The 21,199-nt window shown below is 45.6% G+C and overlaps 1 protein-coding gene across 1 annotated transcript in view; it reads right to left on the bottom strand.

Annotated features, from left to right (window-relative positions):
• The window catches only part of PGBD5 (piggyBac transposable element derived 5), a 74,405-nt gene extending 53,432 nt beyond the window's left edge, over positions 1-20,973 (bottom strand). Inside the window, exon 1 of the mRNA XM_064445670.1 lies at positions 20,289-20,973. Coding sequence (XP_064301740.1) covers positions 20,289-20,967 — 679 coding nt within the window. The 5' untranslated portion in view covers positions 20,968-20,973. The remainder of the gene's footprint in view (positions 1-20,288) is intronic.
• Positions 20,974-21,199: the final 226 nt, after the last annotated feature.

The following is a 21,199-nucleotide window of genomic DNA, read 5'->3' as shown; positions in this document are numbered from 1 at the left end:
TGCCACAGGCTGCCTGAACATCTGTAGTCTGGATAGCCAAGTAGCTGGGAAGTTCAGTAAATTACTTCTATGTACCATGCACATCAACATCCCCAATCCTCTTACCACATGCAGGATACATGACGCACCCCACAGCACTCCAACTGCTTAGGCTTCCGTATAACTCTTAAAAACCCAGAACTTCTGAGTTTTAAGAAACCAGAGCATTCAATAACCAAGTATAAAAAAAATTAAAACGCAGCTATCTCTGCAAAAAGGTGGATTTACTACTTGTACTGCCTGTGTTAACTCCAGGGTGACTCAGAGGTGTTTACAAACCACTGTACCCCCAGGGAAGGCTTTCAGGGAGTTGCATCTGCAGAGAGCAAGCCAGAAGCACAACTCGGAGCTAAACAGTGCAGTGAAGTCAGAGCAGGATCTAGAAATAGCAGTCCCTCACCAACACAGCACCGCTCCTGCAACCTCTGCCCAGCTGGTGCGTGCAGCCAGCATAACTGCTCAGCGCTCGGCAGCCAGCTCCCCCCACCGCCCGCTCCGTACTGCCCAGCTGCTGGGGCACAAGCAGGCAGGAACTGGGCAATGGAACTAGGTTTGCAAAAAGCATCATGTGTCTTCCCCCACAGCCTTTCATGAGAGATGCTTTGTTACTCTGGAGCCGAAGTCCATCTCCTCAAACACAGTCTTAGTATGCTGTACTCTGAGATCAGGCAGGGAAAAAATTTGAGGTCACCAGACAGGCATTGCTTACTGGTAACCATCCATCAGAGCAGACCACAGCTACACTTGGAGACCATCTTCTCCACTCATCTTGAGGGCTGCCAACATATGAACCAATAAAAGCTGAAAGACCCCGCAGGATTTAATCACCATAAGAACATACCTCAGCTTATAAAGGGAGAAAGCAGCTTTCTCATTTTGGACCTAGCAGCAACAGAGATTTTTAAAAGAACTTCATGGTCTGCTTACACTAAAAAAACCCAAAACAACAAAAAAAAAGGTTGTTGGTGATGAAATCTGCATCATATTAAGTAGTAGAGTGGAAGACAAAGCCAATGAATCTTTCTGCTATATAAAAACCAGGCCCAAACACCAGTTCCTTGAATCTGAAGGTGAAATTATACAGAATGCACCTGCAAAGTAAAAATGGAACAACCATTGCAAAGCATGTCCTTCTGTTTGCAAAGTGCCAAGCACTTCACATTCCGGGTTCCTACAGAGGCTTCTGGGCATTATCACAACAGAAATAATAGCTTCCCATTCTGTAACCACAGCTTAGGACATTTATAGCTTGAGACCTCAGTGACTGGGGCTTTACATTTCCTAGCTGTAGTCTTCCTCTTCTAGAAGCGCGCAGTCTTCACAGTAGGGTTTAGAACAGACCTTTGCATTACTATAGCAGAGCTAAATCCTCCATGATTCAGAAAAATCTGTCTGGGACAAAAGCCTGTGACTCATTTAGAGGACAATTTGGAAAAATCTGTCTGGAGCAAAAGCATGTGACTGATTCAGAGGCCACAGAGTTAATGACACGCTTAAGGTAATATTTTACTAACATAGTAATAAGAAATTTTCTGATTATGTTTTTCCTCTGTAAACCATGGCCCCGTGTACTGTCCCACATGCTGTTATCTACTCATAGATTGATTTTCTTAAAGGGGAAACATTTAAGCTGCTGTTTTCATATCAGGCTGGCTTGTGATTTCATTATATGATGGAGTGTGTTTACTCAGTGATAAGTAACTGGAGAAGTTCCCATTTAAATAAGGGCTGTGGATTTTGACTGCTGCTTAAAGACAAAAGCAGTGCTTCCCTTCCAAACTGCCTGCCCACCAAGCCAGAGCAAATACTTCCTGACTTCAGGAACTGGGAGTCAGCCTCCGTAAATGTTTTACTCTGACTGATATGCTCTGCTATCTTTGGCTAATCATATCAGCTGTGCTTCTGGCTTATCCATACCTCAGGCTGGCACTGGGACCTGTTTTCCTTTGCTCCATTCTGTACATTCCCAGCCTTCCCCGGCTGCTTGCTCTTATCTAGCCCTGACCTTCCCCCGGCACCACTTCTCTGCTGCTTTCCCCACCCTTCCTCCTGCGTTTTTGAGACACTGCCATACCTCAAACTTTCCCGTTCTCTTGGCATTTCACTTAAGTGATGAGATGAGGCTTACATTAGCATGAATTCAAGTCTACAACAGCTGTTTATAAGGATACATGTTTCGAGTCAAGGTTTAGCTGTCAGATACAACTGGTGGTCAGCTGGGTCAGCGCTGGTTAGGACTGTGTCCAACTGTATGTTACTCAGTTTTAAGTCACAGAATAAAGACCTGCACCTAGCCAGCCTGTGGCTGCCCAAAAAGAAAAATTAGATGTCCCAACCCCCTCTGGTGCCTGTTCCACTTCTCGCCCTTGCTCCTAAGCACTGGCCCATGTGAATTAACACAGGACTGATGTCTACAGTTACACTTTCATACATCGTTCTTCCATTAAATCCTTTCTGGCAAGGAATAACTAATTAGCAGGTAAGCCCAGATCAAATGCCGTAACTACTGCTGAAGGAAGTCTGCCGCTGGAGGCTTTTCTTTCTCTTTTATTTTGAAGACAGTGTAATGTTACATGAAAATGTTGAAAGTTGTATTCCCTGCCTCTTTTCCTACAATCCACAGGTATGAGCATGTCACACCTACACCCTCTTCAATCATTCTCAACATAATGGAAGCCAGCCCACCAAAATCAATTTAATCTCATAGCAAATGTGAAGCAACTCGCATAGAGCTGCAGTTGCCAGTCCCTTTCTTGTCTCGGCCAGCTCTTGCTGGCAAGGAAGTGCCCAACATCTGTGCAGAGCACATCAGTGCTTATCTAGCACCACAACATTTTCTACAAGGAAAACTCAATTCTCTAGATGCCTCACAAACGACTGAGGGTTATTTAAGCAAGTCACTGCTCTCACATTGCAAAACTCTTCTTCCCTTCATTGCTACTGACATCCAAGCATCTCTGCCTCTTTACCGCGGTGTTTTCTAGAAAGCTGAGACCTCCCTCCATGCTCTCACTGAGACGCTGCCTCAGTTGGTGTTCATTTATCAGAAACCCCAGTGTCAGCTTGCTCTCTGGGAGAAATCAGCCTGTGCTGCTGCTCCAGCCAGGGTAACAGCACTGCAGCTCTGGCATCAAGATTCCTCATCTGTTTCCAAACCTTTCATTTTCTGATTTGGTTTTTAAGCAGTTTGAATAGGGAATCCCCCAGGAAAAGGAGTATTGGAGAACCTCAAGTTTTGATTGCTAAGCATCTCCCCCCTCTCTTGGTTCTGTGTGCAGGAACAGCAAGGCAAATACAGAAGAAAAATACATATCTCCACAGGGAGCCTCCTGGGTCCTAAGCCTTCCAGACTTAACTGCTAACGCTGGTTTTATATTATAGACAGATTTACCCTTTTGCATTGCCCTTCCACTTCCTCATCTGCTTGTTGCTACATTCACAGAAGTCTCTCATTTAAGCAACATTTCTCTCCATTCATTCTTTATTTATGTTGACCGCCTCATAAAATAAAATTAAGACAAGAGACCTGCTGCATCTCATTCAACCCCATCAATTTCTTCCATCATCCCTGATGCAGCTCCTTTCATTCTCACTAACTGCGAACAGCCCTGAATAGGGAGCATTTTCCCTTTTACATCAAGAACTCATTACATTCCTCCTTTAGGGCCAGATTCAACTAGGTCCTAAGTGCTATAACCCCCATCAAAGTTTAGTGAGGAAAAAAAAGCCTTCAGATTATTAGCAAGGTTAATCACAACCTCAAGCCCACTAGGCAAGCTAGAATGTTATTTATCTGGGGACAAGGGAGAGAGAAGACAGGAAGCAGGTGAACATACCGCTTTTCATCACAGCTAAGTACTAGATCTAGGTCTGGTATTACGCCTGGCAGAGAGAGGCATGCCACTTCACAGAAATTCTCTCTCTGGGCCTGAACTGAAGCGGTCTGGCAGAGCTGGACACAAACGACCACAGTCCTGCTTGCTAGGCACTGTCTGTGGTGCCCACATATGAACCTCGTCCCAAGATCCTTTCATAGCCCCTAGCGCAGCGGTCTCCGACATGGGGTGCACCCACCGCAGAGAGTGCACAAGACAATCTACTGGGGTGCTGGAAGAAAGTATTTTTTGCACTCTTAATAAAGTTTTTAAATAGTGTTTATTTCATCTTGATCTCATCCTTTTTTAATTTCTACTTGGGTGTATGTTTCATAATTTATGTAGTTTATTAGTATAGTAGTGCATGTATATAATTTATAAATAAGTAAATATACATAGATCAGGGGTACCCGCTCTAAAACCTTCTGATAAGGGTGCATGATCAAAAACATTTGGAGAACACTGCCCTAGAGTTCTTCAGTACGAGCATTCAGGACTAAAGCAGCCTAGCAGACACAGTTCACCCTCGCTTTAGCAGAGAGCCAAGTGCACACTCAAACCCTATCAGCTTTATACCAGTACAATCAGTTTGCTTTGAAAAGGAGTAATTTCCCTTTGCACCCCTAGAAAACTGTTCTACTTCTAAGAACAGGGGGGTGGTAGCGTCAGTCAGAGGTACATTTGCATTGGTATAAGTTTTCATGTCACTCTGCTTTTAGCATGTTACTGTACTATATCATTAAAGTAGTACCACATATGTATTTATTCAAGCATGCACTTATCTGCTTCTCTGGATTCAAAGGATACTGTACTATAATATTCCTCAACACTCACCTTTGAGTTTTTTAATTTGTGTCACTCACAAATCAAAAGGATGATTAACACTCTTGTGTTTTTCTCTAGTGGAAATAAATTTTCAAAGCACACGCTCATTGTGCAGTCAGCCATGGAAATTATTAATGCTACAAGCAAGACTGAGGCTGGAATATTCAGAGTGGTAGGAAAGGAAGGAAATGTCTTTTTGCCATAGAAATCCTCTGTAGTCTCTACTCCAGCCCCATTGTCCTCCCTTCAGGGCCTTATGACTATCACTCAATAGATTCTGGTCATTATTCTCAAACCATGGCAAACAACCGGTGCGTTCTTCAGGGAACATAGGTTTTTCCTTTTGATCATGGGTCTTAATGTTACTTTCCATAACCTATATTCAGATCTGAAACCAAACTTATTACTGTTGTAAGAATATCATATGTTTATTAGAATTAAATGCTATGTTTAGGGAATAATCTAGCCATAAACTTGCCACTGAATTTTAGGCATGTGACAACGTCTGGCACTTCAGCTCCTTGTATAGTCAAAGCAAATGGGTTGTACTTTTCAACAAACATCAAAAGAGCTCGTAAGAAATTTTTGAGGCTACAGTTCGGGAGTTAAATCGAAAACACTCATCTCTCTCAGGGCCCAGTCTAGCAGAGGCAGATACTCCACCTTAAGCTACAGTGATCAAATTATTCTTATGCACCAGTGCAACACTACACTGAAGTGCCTGTTTCTGAAGTGAGATTATGCATATTTCTTATAGCCAAGGGTAACTCCAAATAAGTCAGTGGCAGAATTACTATAATGTCAAGTGACGCAGTTTATACAAAACCAGGAATAATTATAGAAGAATGAGTAGTGAGAAGTATAGTAGAGGGTCTTTAAAGATGCAACAAAAGGCACGCTTAAAGACTCTGCTTAGAAGACCTAACTTTTTTACTTGAGTTTAAAAGCTTGCTTACTTTCTCCTCCCCCTTCTAAATTGTAGACAAGGCATCTTACAATGGCTGTCTACACCAGTGGTCACAGAAAGCAAAACTTAAAATGTATCTGTGTGTCTCCTTTCTTTAGGAAGCATTCAAGCTCCACCAGAATGCTGAACAGCGAGTTTAGTTAGTCTTGAAGAAGAGAAAAGCAATAGCCACACCAAAACTGCCTAAACAACCATAACATTGTTTTCTTTCTAGAAATTACCACTTGGTTTTGGCCACCTCCTCCTGCCTCTAGAACCAATGTCTGGGGGATAGGGGGCTCCAGGGTACATTGTGCAAGCGAGGGAAGAACCAGACACAGGAGACCCAATGCCCACCCCCACCAACAGAGGTGAGGGGGGAGAAGGGAGAATATTCTTTAAATGCTTGCTGCAAAGAACTGAGCCCATTACTCAATGCATTAGCCTCTAAACTTCCATTAGTCTCTTCTACTAAGCAGCAGGAGCACAGATGCATTCACACCTCAGTCCCAACAAAATGCTCACTCCAAATTCCATGCCAGGGCAGCTGATACACCTGAAGTGCAACCTTCATCCAAACAGAAGGTTGATTAATCATGGGATAACCAAACCCACAGAGAAGCACCACTCCTATTAGATCTGAAACTCTGATTTTATTGAGCTGCACACTGCATGCCTTCCAGCCTTTTAATGCTAAGTTTGATGTTGTGGTGGGTGTGACAGTTGTTCATGTATCACATCTCCTACGCACTCAAATCTGGAACATCAGCTGTAGAGGGTGTGGGTGAGCAGCGTGGTCAGGGGCATCTGGCCATCATTTCGGTATGTTAGAAGTACCAGCTGTCATCTTTATGTGACACTGTGAACGCAAGAACAGGCAGAGTCTGGTTTCACATAGCCTCGTCTCTTGACATCAACTAGCTTTTTCATCGCAGGAGATGCTGTTAAAGCCTACAGGCTCTTCTCACTACAAGTGTGCTGTCTAAAAAGGATTGAACTCAAGCAAGCCATCCTTCAGCAAGGGCAATTCAAAAGGCTGTCACCCTCATCAGCTATTTTTGCATAAGGAAGGTGAGAACTCAATACGTGGAAGACCTTTACCTTCTTCTCCCTCAGGAATGGATCTGAGTACATGGGGCAGAGCAAAATTGCAAAAAGCCTGGCTTACTAAGCAGCAAAATTTGAATAATGAACCCCTGCCCTGGACTACCTGCACTTTTAGTAGGAACAGTGGGGCCATGGTGTCCAGCAGAGCCTAGAAGAGTGAAAAAAAAAGTGTTTCATAATGACTAAGAACATGATGTTAAAATGTGAAGTATCAGTAGGATCTATATTAAGACAGAAGAGAAACGTTCATTTTTATGACAGCAAAGGATTCTAGGAAGTGAAATACAATTAGAGAAACAGAATGCTGTAGCAGAGAAGAGCAGGTTAGGAAAAGGTTATAGTACAGATTAAAAGGATTCAGCAGAAATGGAAAGCTTCCAAGTAAAGTTTTGAACAGCTTTTGTTATACTTGTTTCTTGCTCCTTTTCTGATTAAAGTATTGTGCTGAAGCATTCTCCCTTTAGCTGCCCATTTCAGCCTAAAAAGAATCCCATCTCCCTTTTATCTTAGGAAGAAAGCTGACATTAGAACAATTGGTAGCCCACTGCTCGATGTCAAGCTGCTCCAGGTCAATACTCAACCCCCTTTTGAGTCAACCTTTCAGCAAAAGACCTGCAGAAAAGGTATGGTTTGAATTTTAACACTTCACTCACTCAACTGCAATATCTGCCCATAAAATGCTATCAGATGTTTCTGGTTCAGCATACAACACAATTGCTGCTTTTAGAAAGAAACAAATGCTCACTTAGTTTCTTTTCATTGATTCAGGGAACGATAGCCAACAGCCAGAAAGAACAGAGTTAAAAACTGGTACAATCTCTACAACAGCATTAACAGTGTCACGTCCACTTTATATTCCTAGAACAATTTCACATTCGGTACCCAGTTTGACAATACCAATTCAAAAATATCCATAGCTGAATATTTTACACCCACCATCTGTCGCAGAGAGCAAATAGGTGCTGGCCCTGTAATTTGCACTTACAGAGCTCAACATGGTTTCTATTTACCCCAGTCTAGCGATTGTGAGATTGTAGGATTAGGTACTTCTGGCTACACTCCCTCCTCTCTTAACCAGAAACAGCCGTGCCTTGTACAGGCAGAGTCAAAAGGCTCTTTAACCAAATAAAATGGGGACGAATGGGAAGGATGAGGTGGTGAGGCCAGTGCAATTTTCAGGACACAGAGATTCATGATAACCTAGGGGTGATTCCACTGTCAAGGCTAGCATTTTGACTTCATTTTCAAGGCAACTAATGAGGTTCATAAGAGAATAAGTTTCACGAGTTTCAGGACAGGACACCAGAAGCTGCAATACCCATGGCAGACAGACATAAATACTAAAATCTTGCCATTCTGTACTTTTCTTTGTTTTTAATCCTGAAACACTAGGAGCCACATAACAAGAACCTAAGTGAATCCAAGTTTAAGGTAACACACTGAGCTGAGAAAAAAAAGACTTTTAAATAGGAATAAGAGACCTGACAACTTTAAACTTGTTACTCTGATCTCAATACTCCTCAAAGACTGAATAGGTTTTGGAGGAGACTAACCAAGGACATCAAGACAAATGCAGAGCATTTGTATCATAGACAGGTCACCTTAGAATCGTTTTTAGTGGGTAAGCTTCTAAGATACTACTTACAGGACAGTTGAATTTACCTGTTCTGTTTCTAGCTAGGTACTTGTTAATTGGCAGCAACAGGGATGAGTAAGAGTATTAATGCCTCCTCTTTATCCAGATCCTTGACTGAGAGGAGTTGTCTGTATGAAGATAGGTGATTTCTGGAAAGTGATTGTTCCACGTATTACTGGAACACTGAACTAGATCAGTGTATGAGCAAGACACTAATGGGCAATGTTGGGCTGATCATCCTACTAGATAGTAGCTGGATTTGTTGGCTGAAATACATCTGAAGAGGAGTATATGCAACAGAAAAAAAAGGGCAAAGTCATGCACTTACAGACCAATAACATGAGTTTTTTCTCTACTTATCTGCTCAAATCAGAGACAAATCTCTTACTGCAGAAAAGTGATGCACAACTGAGTTCTAAAACAGTGGCTTTCTAGGTAGCGTTAGGCAGGTTTTTAGTTATCTTTAGTGGAGATAGTGACCTATTAGTACCTTTGAACAGGGACTGTAAGATCTTACTTGGAACTCTGTACCATTTGCCACCAAAAAGTTGATCCTAAGCTAGGAAAGATAGAGAACTACTACTAGAAGTAGGGGTATATTCTTGCAAGGCAAGATTGTGAAGAAACCAGTTAGTTACTCATTTTTAGCCTGGGAGGCGGGAAAAAGCAACTCTCTTCAATATACTTGAGGCAAATATCAGGAAAAGATAAGAAATAAGTGCCAGTAGTACTCTTTGCAAGATGAAACAACTTGGCAATGCTCACAAAGTAGCGAAGAAACAACCTTCTGATACCCAGTCCCTGAACTGGAGAAACACGGAGTAGACATCCGGCTGTCCTTTCTTGCCAAGACATCTGTTGCATAGCCATCAGTTATTGCAGATGTCTGGGCTATGACTTAGCTGGACCTGCTCCAGCCCTGTGCCTGTCTTCCTCTGCATATCCATCCTCATGGTCTACAGTGGTTTGTGTTGGCATTCAGTTGCATGGAGGGTCTTCACACCTCACAAGAGTCATGGATGAAGGCAAGTACAAACCTAGGAATCACTGCATGACACAGCAACTAAACGCCTCCGAAGTACAGAATTGCTAATCTCACAAGTATTTGGGTAGCGTTGTATCAGGGATCCCTGGCATAACAAGATTAACGTTTCTAACACAGAGAAGGAAGTTCATAATTAGTCATTTGTGTGATACAAGATTTATGCACACAGAACTCATTACCATAGAAGTGAGGGTGAAAACAATAGTTTCAGTAGCAGTCAAGTGTGCCTGGGCCAGGATACTGGGGTGAAGGGAAGGAGGGAGTTTCACCTTAATGGATCAGGAGGCTTTCTGTGAGCACACAGCTCCTTCCCACAGGAAAAAGGGGAACTTTCTCCCTGCTCCCAAAGCTGCAGCAGGAGATGCAATTGGCAAGCCTTTTGCATAGCACTTCAACATACAATTTGCCACTAAGCAGCTTCCCCAGCGTTTGCATTTATCTTAACCAACCAAAAACAGACAAGAGTAGTGCTGGAAGGGACCTCGGGAAGTCCTTTAGTCCAGGCCTCTATTCCTGTTCAGCACACATACTGGGCATCAGTCCATTACAATAGGTTAGCGACACTTGGTTGTTGGTTTCCAGCGACACACCTCGTTACTTCTACAGCACTGCACTATCTGAGAGTTTCTACCATGTCTGATTTAATTATCCATCAATTCAGTTTACACCCATTATTCCTTATTCAGTTTCCAGAGCAAGGCAGTAGATAAATTATCATTCCTACAGTAGCCTTTACTTATCCATATGGCCACTTAACTTGAAAACAGAATACTGAGAGGTGGTGCAGTTGGTAAATTTTCTGCTTCTCAGCCCTTTCTCTTCACATTTGACCATTTGCTTCTCACCTGCATTGGTGACCCAGACTACCCCTCCTAAATGGCAAGCCAGTCTCACTTGCAAGCCTTATACACTCTTAAGTATCTGGGGAGGACATTTGCCTTTTCACAACAACATGACACTGAGTCAACATTTGCCTGGTGTTCAGCCTCCAGTTCCTTTTCCACCTAAACAGTTCTTCCCTTTCCCCTCCATCTTCCACTTGTGCTGTTAGTCACTGCTGCCTTCACACTAAGTATTTCACTCTTGTGCTGTCCCCCTTTTTCCCCCCGGGCTATTTCAGGTTGTCAAGAACCTTGCAAATTTACGCACACTGGAGGACAGGCTGAGTTGTCCCTCCCAACTTCATGTTATCTAAAAGTTTAATAAACAAAATCAGTAAGTCCAACTGCATTCAGCAAGGTTGTTTCAAATTCTCAAAATTAAAAAAAAATTTCTTCCATCAGAACTTTTAAACTTTTGCCAGATCTTTATGCAACACATTTTTGGAGATACTGAGCCAGACCTTATCAACTTCAAATGGAGACAGAAACAGACATTTGCAGTAATGACAATTTTAGTGAGAATACCTGACAGGGACTAGATTGTATTTATTCAGTCAGATGTTTCTGCATCTGCCCGCTTCTCTGCCTCATATATTTTAATCTCTGCAATAAGGTGTTTGTTGCAACAGATACAGTGTAATGCAAAGCAGAGCGCAAAACTCTGAGCTAAAAATGCAGAGATGGCTCCTGCTTCAAGAAGTTGCCCCTGATTCATTACAGGACACAAGGAGCTAAGTCTGATGGGGAATGCAGTGACTGTGGTGGGCCTCTGCAAGGCTCAGGTAGCTCCTAACTACGTACAACCAGTCCAGGGACCAAAACCACCACAAGCTGGTACCTTGTTTCATACACGAGAAATAAACAGCAAAGGTAATTTGAACCAAAAGGGAGTTGCAGGGCACCTATGAAATAGAAAGGTAATGAGAAGACAGTGCTATCCCCCAGTCGCTCTATGGCAGCAGCCAGGCTCTTCATGGCTGAAGGGAGGGCTGGCCACCAAGAGCCTGAGCAGTAGGGACAGGGAAAGGAGAGCCCAGAGCAGGCAGCAAGTGGTCTGGAGGAACAGCACAAACAAGCAGTGCCGAGGCCTTCAACACCTCTTTTGTGGAAAAGGCATTACAGAAAGTCATGGCTTTTGCCAAAGAGTTTGTTTCAAGGAGCTGCTGTCAGTGCCCCGGGGCAACCCCAGGCCTGGCTGCCCCTGCCCAGCCCCTGTGGCCCAGGACGCCATTGCTGCCCCTGCCCCAGCAGGGCCGCTCTCCAGCTCCCCACAGCCCTGCCCTGCACAGCCATGGGCTCTGCCAAGCCAGGCAGGCCCACCCAGGGGTCCACATCCCAATCTGGCCTTGGCCTGTCCCCAGGAAGGTGCCCGATGCCCACGGCTGGGGCGGTGGGACAGACCCTCGTGGGGAGCCCCCCATTGTGCCCAGCCACCAGGGAGCTCCCGCACCTCATGGGACAGAGTGACAGAGGGCTGCTGCAGAGGGTTGACAAGCTGTTTCCAACCATCTCTGATGTCAGTTTACATGCGAGTCATTACCCAGCAGTACAGAAGCAGATGAAGAAAGGTCTTTTTTGAGAGGGTCATTCCTTGTTTATCAAGTACAACCCTGTCAAGTGGAAAGAGCAGGATGTTGTTTACCCAAAACCCATCACTCTTTTTCCCCAACGGGGAGATTTGTGAAACACTTAAACCCACCTCCTTTCCTTACCCTTAAAACAAAGGACTGAGACTATTTGCAGCCATGTTATCACCATGAGAATAGCGACAGATCAAAGGCACTCCAGGTCATAGTGCTTAATTTCTTTTAATCTCAAAGCCAATGACAAGAGGGAATTAATGCAGATCTCAAGAGCAGAAGCCTTCAGACATTGTATTTTACTTCATCTCAAACCAAAGAGTAACTACAAAACAGGACAGGTTTGTAAGTAAGGAATAACTATAATGGCCAAGAAATGAGGAAGAGTCTTCAGTTTAAGGTCTTCTCATTTAGTGATCCTGTTCAGGAATACAGTCCAGCAAGCTAGAAGCCCTTTGAAAGGCTAAATAAGAATTTATATCCACATATGTATTTATATCCATAATGGAACATATTCAGCACAGCAGATGTAAGAGCTTCTTACATTTTTCAAGATCATCCTGGGAATCCCTCACCCCAAACCAAAGGTGGTTCATTTCTGCTAGGCTGCTGCAGCAAGTGAATGTTTATAAACTACTCTGCCCTCTGGGGAAGGCTGGCCACCTCTCGCTTTGCAGTCCAGTTGAACTGTTTTCTTTGTACTGGGGCAAAATAAGTAAAACTAGATCCCCATTCCAAATGCCATAAGCCATATGCACAAGTGCATACACGGATGAGTTTCAATACATATAACCTCTTCAAAGTAGTTTTTCTGGGCACGAACTGACTGATTACCATTGCTCAAGCCCTGTATCAGCAGGGTGAATCCAGCAGCAGACAGCACCATGACGTCAATGGGAACAGCCACATGCCCACAAGCTACACACTGACCCCAGACTGCACACCTACAAGTGCTACCCACTGGGAAGTCAGCCAGCATCTACCTTTCAGAAAAAGCAGAGATGACTATATGCACTGGATAGTCAGACTTTCCATAAAAGTGAATTTCGTAAGTAACTTAAAAAAGAAAGATATTCTCATTTTTTGCTCCAATTTAATCTTTCATACACACCCACCTCTCTGCCATATGCAATCAGAAATGAATCACACTTATAGCAGCAGCTGCTTTAAGACTTTTTTCTGCTTTTTCTTCACTAGAAATAACACTTCCATTTGTGCCCACTCATGAGCTCGCTGTTATCTTTTATTCAGTCCAGTCATCTTCCTGTCCAATGCACAGCTAATTCCTCCCATCCGTACAGACATACACTATATTCTTTGGTTCTGTCTCTCCTGTGTATCCCTCTCCAACATGATTTTTGCATCTCTACAGTGTGCCTCATCGACTACACTTCAGTTTGCCCGATTTTCAGCTGCACAGCTACAGCTTGCAGAATAGAAGTTGCTTGGGTTTGTTCTTCATCCTTCGTAATGGCAAGTATAGTTTGTCAATACAGGTCATGTGAACCCCTCATGCTGTTCAAGAAAGCAGTCATGAAAGCATGTTTTCTATCATGTGCCATTAATACAAGTTGTCTTCACAAAAAAAATTTAGGAGATTATCCAGGAGTAATTTGTACAGAACCAAAATAAGTTAAGGAGCCTTCCAAGCCTATTTCGCTGCAAACCCTCCAAGAGCTCTGACTTCATTTTTCAAAGACCCACTCAGTTATGCGACCATTCGTTTTCAGACAGAGCCAGTCACTGCTTAACATCCTGTTCCTTAAGGAATATGAAGTGGGAGTTTGGATAAGCTCTGAGAAAGGATGCCTTGCCACAAAGAAGTGAAATGTCAAATGCTAGAGTTCTTATGCATTTGCCTTTGCCATGCATTCCTTTTGAGTCCATCTGTTCTGTTTTCCACTAACATGCCCAATTTTTGGCAGAATTCAGAATGATGAGGTATTTTAAGGATTATATTCCATTGACCTCTGGATAAGATATGTAGTTGTATCCAGGATTAACTTCCCTTTGGGAAGCACCTTGTATTTCCAAACTGCTAAATCCATCTGCTCCTAAATTTTGGAAACTTGAACATGGGAGAGAAACAAAACACCTACATGAACAAGCACACCTAAGAGAAATTTCCAGCTTCTTTTAAGTTTATGGCAGCCAGGACAGCTTCCAGTGACCTAGCAGCCTATACAGAATTAGCAAGCCAAATCCATTCTTGGCATCCTCATTAGACTCAGCAGAGAGACTAATTTCCTCTCCAGGTTGACAATGAGGTATGCAGACAAGGAAATTGTTTGCTGTACTGTTTCTGTGATATTGACAAAAGGGCACGAGTAGCTGGAGGAACTAGTCTACTTTTAAACAGCCCCATCAATAGCTGCAAGGGGAAAAGACTCATTTAATGCAGTAAAAGATCTAGGAGTAAATATACTTTTTCTCTGTAAAAGGCTAGACAGTGTCTATGAGGAAGACCTTGATCTGCAGTGCTTATAGACTTTCATGTCTCAAGTACTGACCAAAACTGGTTCTCTGTATAACAGCAGAGAACAGGTTTTTTCCATTAAGTTTATCAACACTCGGTTATTCTCCAAATGCACGTTCAGTAGCAGAGCTATGGGCAAAAGGAGGAAGGGAACACATAGCTACGTTGCACTAAATTTTAGAATCAAAAGGCTGTCATGTTATGCACTTGCTTCACTTTAGTGGATGGAAGCATGAAAATGTGCTCTAAACCCAGTAAAACCACTTGAGAAGCACATTTAGATTTCGTAAGACATATGAGATATTAAGCCTTTGCATAATTCACTTATTTAGCAAAACTTCAAACGTTTAAGTCATCCTATAAAGGATCTGCAAAGTGTCAGTGTACATCTTTGCGATGTATTTATCATAACGACAGCATCACAACACTTCTAGGAAGATATAAGTAATTTCTTAGAATGTAAGAACAGCTTAATTAGATACGCAAATTTTTTTCTAGTATTTTCCATGGTTATGCAAGTCAAAAGGAACTAATTTCTCTGATGACATAAGTAGGCACAAACAAGTCACATGAGCAGCACTTTATCCACTTACAGTCAGAGAATCTGGCCCAGATTTTTCTGAGGCAGAATCTGCCATGAACGACTAAGTTTTCATAGCTTTTCTTCCACCACTAGAATCTTTTAAGTATTGACCTGAATCTATAAGACTAAAGCCTTCACATTCTATTCAGGACTTGAACCAAGATCACCACCACTGTCTGACGGTGGCATGTGTATGGCCCTCTTTTATGACCCAGCCTGACCCCAGAGCTCTTCCTGCAGGCTCCTTGCGGCTGGAATGCTGCCTTCCCATCTGCCTCTTCACACTCTTGGGAAGATTATGGGCATTGGATCTTCCCCCCTACATCCTGCAAAGGCTTTCTACGACTCTCTGCCCTGTTACAAATAACTGCTAAAAGCCTTTCTTCTCCCCTTACCTATATCCCTTTCCTCTCCTTTGATTATTGAACTTCAACTGAATTGTTCAGCTCTGTTAGAACTATTTAGGACACGGGTCAAATGAACAAATCCACGCTATATCAATATATTCTGTACTGTATGATTCACTGGTGGCTAACTTGAAGGAACTAAATTAATTTTCCTTAATATTCATAAAATAACAACACTACTGAAAAAACTCTAATCAAGAATGAAGTCTTGTCAGCTGACATGCAAACAGACACTTGTGTTGAAATATAAGACCTTTTTTTTTTTTCCTGTGAGGGTGGTCACAACCTGGAATTTAAAGCTGTGGCTTGCTTCCTTGACTTCAGCTGGAACATGCTACCATCCTGCATACAGACTCATTTCATCTCTCAGATAACATACCCTCCCTTGTGCAGAAGATCATCTCTCATGTGGCAGCCGTGATGGAATAAATGACTGTCTCCCATAACCTGGTCTTTCTGGAAAAAAAGTATTGTCATTTAAAAAAACCTCAAATTAAAAACTACTTTAAATATTCATTTGAACCTCTTCAAGTGACAAGGAGAGCCTGATTGCTAGTCATGGTTTGCGCAACTTCTCCCTGACAGCATGCTGTTCTACTGGAGCGTGTTCTTCAAAAATGGTAACTTACAGCACTTTTAATGTTTCAGAGAAATACTCTGGAAATCCATAAAAAGCTAGTTACACACTCTAAATGCAGTTTGAAGAGGAGCTGCTATGCTCTTTCAGCAAGGAACATTAACATTTTGTCCTCGGGTCTAGGCTTAAGGATGGGGTTTGGAGGGCACAGAAAATGAAGAAAGCAGTGGCACTGATTGGCTGTAACTCTGAGGACTTAAGCATTAACTGTTGCTCAGATTTCCCTGCTATTGCTGCCACCCTAAAACATTATCCCTAACAATATGAAGTGCTCTTACATCTGAGGTCTAACTTTCTGGTCACTGAACTACATGGATATAGGAGGCTTTGGTCCCTAGGAAGAGAACACCAGCTACCCCAATTCAGGATCATCAAGCTGCAGCAATACCAGGATATCTGCACTTTCTAAGACCCTCTGCAAAGAAAGATGAGGACTGATAGTGGCTCTATTATGGAACATTTCCTGGCCAGATTACTGAGCTAATGAGGGAAGGCACCACCCAGAGCCACCCCACTTTTGAAGAAAGGAAGGGCACACCAATTAAGTCTGACCCAGAGGCAACCAGAAATGAAGGGTCTGTGCTGAGTTACTGGCACTTACTAGCTTGTCACTAAAGTAATAATAGTTGCTCACTTGCTCTCTCCATTTCATTTACGCTTTCCCTATCCTAGCAGCAATTTGTTCTTATTCTTTCTGCACTTCCACAACTAGCTCTGTCCTGCCCTCAGAGGAAGGGAAGCCAGAGGAGCCCCAGCTATCCCTCCTTCCAGAATTAAAGTACTGTTTTGGCAGGAGGACAGACCTCCGTTCCTAGGAACCTATCTGTTTATAGGTTCGCTTCCCAACAAATCGATTCCGCTTCCCCTTCACAGCGAGGTTTGGAGACAGTGAGAATGGAGATGCCGAAACATACCTGGATCCAATATTTGATCGTGGATGCCATCACCCTTTTAAATACACGTGCTGACCTACTCACAGACCTGTAGCCAGGCACTCTTTGTGAAGGGAAGGCATTTCAGCAACAGCCTCCTAGACCTCCTATCAACTGCTCATATCCCAGTACCTCAGAATTCACGTTACTGCTTTGATATTTGTGACAGGCACTTGAGCTCCCTTGTTTCCTCAACCTATTTTAATCAGAACTACACAGTGCCACTAGTTATCAGTTTAAAAATCAGGGCATTGCAGTACTGTTGGGATTCTTCTCAGCAACTAAAGAGAACGATTTCACAGAGTAGCTTAACTGGAAATAACACGAAGTGCCAGCAAGCCATCTGTTCTAACCTCTGTGTTAAAGTTAACAGCTATTTTGGATTTCCACAAAGGAAGTCAGCTAAAGCTACTGATGTTCCCCCCCTCTCCAGGAGTCTAAGCACCCACTGTTTTTATTAAAAGGAGCAGGAAAAACAGTAACTGGAGATCCCCAAAGCACGGGCAGCAAACAAAAATCAGGGATACAAACAGCACAGTACTGCATAGCGATGCCATCCAGTCACTTCTCTCCTGACACAGAAACCAACCCAGACCTTTCCCAGTTTGTCAGAACCTGACACACAGGCAAGGCAGGCGTCACCACCACCACACGTGGTGACTGAGTGCAGATTGAGGACTCACTGAACCACGTAACCCTGCCAGCAGCCCCCCAGCACACCAGGGCCTCTGTATATTTTTGAGATGAAGCATCAGTTAGCCTGCCTGTGGTCAGGACTAATTCTAGGGATGAATACGATTAAGACAGCAGATTAACACTGAGGCTGGGGAGGGGAAGGCAGTGTTAAGTAATTTACTCTAAAAAAGAAGTGATAGTATTTTCTACTTGTAGTTAAAAAGACCACAAGAGCTTTGTAAACATTTGTAAGAGTTTTTTCCTTGGGAGCTTTGGCACATTCTCATTAACTAACTCAAACCTTTTCCTCCTCCGCACCTTCCCTTTCATGAAGGGGCAGTCTCCCAAACCAAACAGCTTGACACTACGCATGGTCGCAGTCTGGTTCAAAGATTTATTTCCAGTGTTGATGTAGCTGAAGTCCCATGAGACTTCAGTCCACAGGGACATTTGTCTTCTGGCATCAGATGATGTCAAGTACTAGCCACTAGGATTCTTCTGTTGAGATTATGACCAAAAGGCCGCACTCGGAAGTTTTTGTGCTAACCAAAGATAAGTTTTATCTCAGTCTCATGAAAACCTCCTCCTTTTAAGCTCAGAATGTAGAAAGAAAGGATTCTTACATCTAGTACATCTGAACTAAGAATACGGTTTTGTTAGTGCTCTGTGTCTGACCCTGCATTTCTTGCTCGTACTCCATTAGTGAGTGCAAGATGCGCTGTCACAGCAAGGGGCAGCCGCCTTCCCCTCAGTGGAGACCTTTTCCTCAGCACGTACGGGTCTGAACTCTTGGGTCAGAACAGTGTCCAATGAAGAGACAGTGGTGCCAGTAGAAGTATGCTTAGTGCAACTCCAATTACGGTATACGCACGGCCTAAAACCAGGTGATCTACAAGCTAGAATTGTAGGAGCTTCGTTATATACAACACTTGGAATTTGAGTAGTCAAAAAACCCCACATGACAGAGGGTACGTGATTCACGCATATCAAAGCGCAACACTAACTGAACTTCAGCCAGACCGAATCACCACGCTATGAACAGCATGCAGCATCTATCATCGTGATCAACAGAATGAAAGGGCAGCAACAACCTCATCTATTACTAGGAGGAAATATTCACAGCAGTACCCATATACCTTCCTCAAGGGACATCTGCATCTGTTTCTGACAACCATAAATCAGACTCCTTTATTTCAAAGGAAATATGAATTCCTGCATTAAGAGGTCATCAACTTAATTCCTTTCCAAACCAGCATTAAAATGCTAATCCCAGTTCCATCTACATTAAAATGGCTATTATTATAAAGTAATGTTATGAAGAAATAAGCCAGCAAAGGCAGAGAAATTAAGTGATAATGGATGCTGAAATAGCATCACATCACGAACCTGACCTCAGATATGCTTATGAGTAAGAATCATCAATAAAACTTGCAGAGTTCTTTAAAGAGGCACATCAGTTTGATTTTTAGATATTTTACAGTGTCTAGCTATTTCTAGAGGTAGGTGCTACTTTTATTTGCACATCTGTCAGGGGCACGACAGAACTCTCCCTGGGCTCCAGTGCTAGCTGCACCTTACTCCCCCATCCCAAGCTGCTTCCTCAGGTAAGTTTCTACCTGTCCCAGAGCACAAATTCCAGCACATTACGCCAAGTCTAGCAGCACTCTTCTGCATTTACCTTTTCATAGCAAAATGAAGGAATTAAACACTACACAAAAAAAAAAACAACAGTGAAGACAAGCAACCTCAAGACGGGCAAGCTGTCAGCTCAGTTGAGGGTGACACCAATCACCACATCCTGTTCTGAGATGCAAATGTTTTATTTCCCATCCCAGCTCTTCACAACCATTAACTCTGTTTTAGCACAGCCTTGCCGCCGCACAGCCAACTCGGTCACTGAGGCCTGCGGACAGATATAATGGCTCCATAGGAGAACCTTGCTACGCAAGCCAGCGCGGAGATCTCGGTGCTGTGCGCTGCCGATGTATGTCATGCCATGTCATTTCACCGCTCTCTTGGTATTCGCTCTGGCCAAAAACCGTGCAAGAAGGGCTGAGGTTCGGGACGGCTGCACAGAAAGCCTTGCAGCCAGAGGGAATCCCAGTCTCATTCCCCGAGCCCTTCTGCCCGGCGCAGGGCAGGTCACCCGCACGGCCCAGACCCGCCGCTTCTCCCCACCTGTGGGCAGGGACGAGGAGCCACCCGCCACCGCCGGGCGCAGCCACACGCGGGCCCCGAGCGGCGCACCCGGTCCCGGGGGGACCCTGCCCGCTTCCCGCAGGATCCCCCCGGAGCTGCTGGCGCCCGGGGCACCGCTACAGCGCCGGCGAGGGGACGCCTGTGACTAAGCACAGGCGGCCTCCCCACACCTCCCTTCGCCCGCCCGCTCCCGGGAAGGCACCGGGCGGGAGGCGCCTCTCGCCCCCTCCGCCCCCGAGGAGGCCAGGGGCCGGGCACCAGCCCAGGCCGACCGCCGAGCCCGCAGGGGCTTCTCCCCCCGGCTCCGCCGGCTACGGGGCCGCGCCGCGACCCAGGCCTCGGCGCCGCGCTGCAGGCACCCCCCGCGGGCACCCCAGCTGCCAAGGGCCGCCCGGAGCCGCCCGGCCCCGCCGCCCCCTGCCCCGGCAGCCCGCCCTCCGCGTACCGCTAGCATCCTTGAAGTGAGGGGGTGGGACGTCTCGCAGCGACCGGGTCCAGCCCCCCTTCTCCGCTTCCTCCTCCTCCTCCTCCTCCATAGGGCCGGGGCCGCCCGGGACGGCGCTGCCGCCGCCGCCGCCGACCTGCCGCTGCCGCCGCCGCTCCGCCGGGGTGGCCGCCGCCCTGGGGGAGCGGTGCCGTGCCGCCCTGCCCCGCGGGCCCGGCCCCTCCGGGCGCCCCTCGTCCTCCTCGTCGTCCTCCTCGTCCTGGGAAGAGGCGGCGGAGCGAGAGTCGGCCGAGGTGCTGTAGAAGGGGTTCCCGCTGCTGTCCTGGCCCGACTCCCCGAAGACGTCGTCGGAGATCTGCAGGCTCTCGTAGCGGGAGCGGGCCGCCTCCAGCAGCGACAGCGCCTTCCTCCGCGCCGGCCCGCCGCCGCCCTCCGCCATCATCTCGGCCGCCGCCAGCAGCCGCCCGCGCTCCCCTCGGCCCGGCTCGGCCGGGTCCTGCGGCCGCAGGCAGCAGCCCAGCAGCAGCAGCGGCTCGGGCACGGCGGCGGGAAGGCAGCGAGTGGGGGGAGCCCCGCCACCTCCACCTCCGCCGGGGCTGAGCCCTGCCTCCCGCTCCCGCCCGCACCACCCGCCCCTGTGTGTGTGCAGGGACATGGGGGGAAGGAGCCAGCTCAACATCTCCAAGTACCACATCCAGCCAATTACCGCGGCAGTCCGCGCCCGGGAGGTGGGGTTATATGGGCGCCGCGGGCCGCCGCCGCCCGCCCACCGCCCGCCCCGCCGCTCGCCGCCGCTCCGCCCATTTAAAACCACAGCGCCGGCTACTGCGGGGCCGCCGCTTACGCCCCGCCGCCGGAAGGGGGGACCCTGCGCCGCGCCCGGCCCCGGTGTCCTGGAGCCGGCCCCCCCA

The sequence above is a fragment of the Phalacrocorax carbo genome, chromosome 3 (genome assembly GCF_963921805.1).
Source record: "Phalacrocorax carbo chromosome 3, bPhaCar2.1, whole genome shotgun sequence".
Lineage (NCBI taxonomy): Eukaryota > Metazoa > Chordata > Aves > Suliformes > Phalacrocoracidae > Phalacrocorax > Phalacrocorax carbo.
Note: the sequence above shows the minus strand (reverse complement) of the source record. Positions and strands in the feature narration are given on the sequence as shown.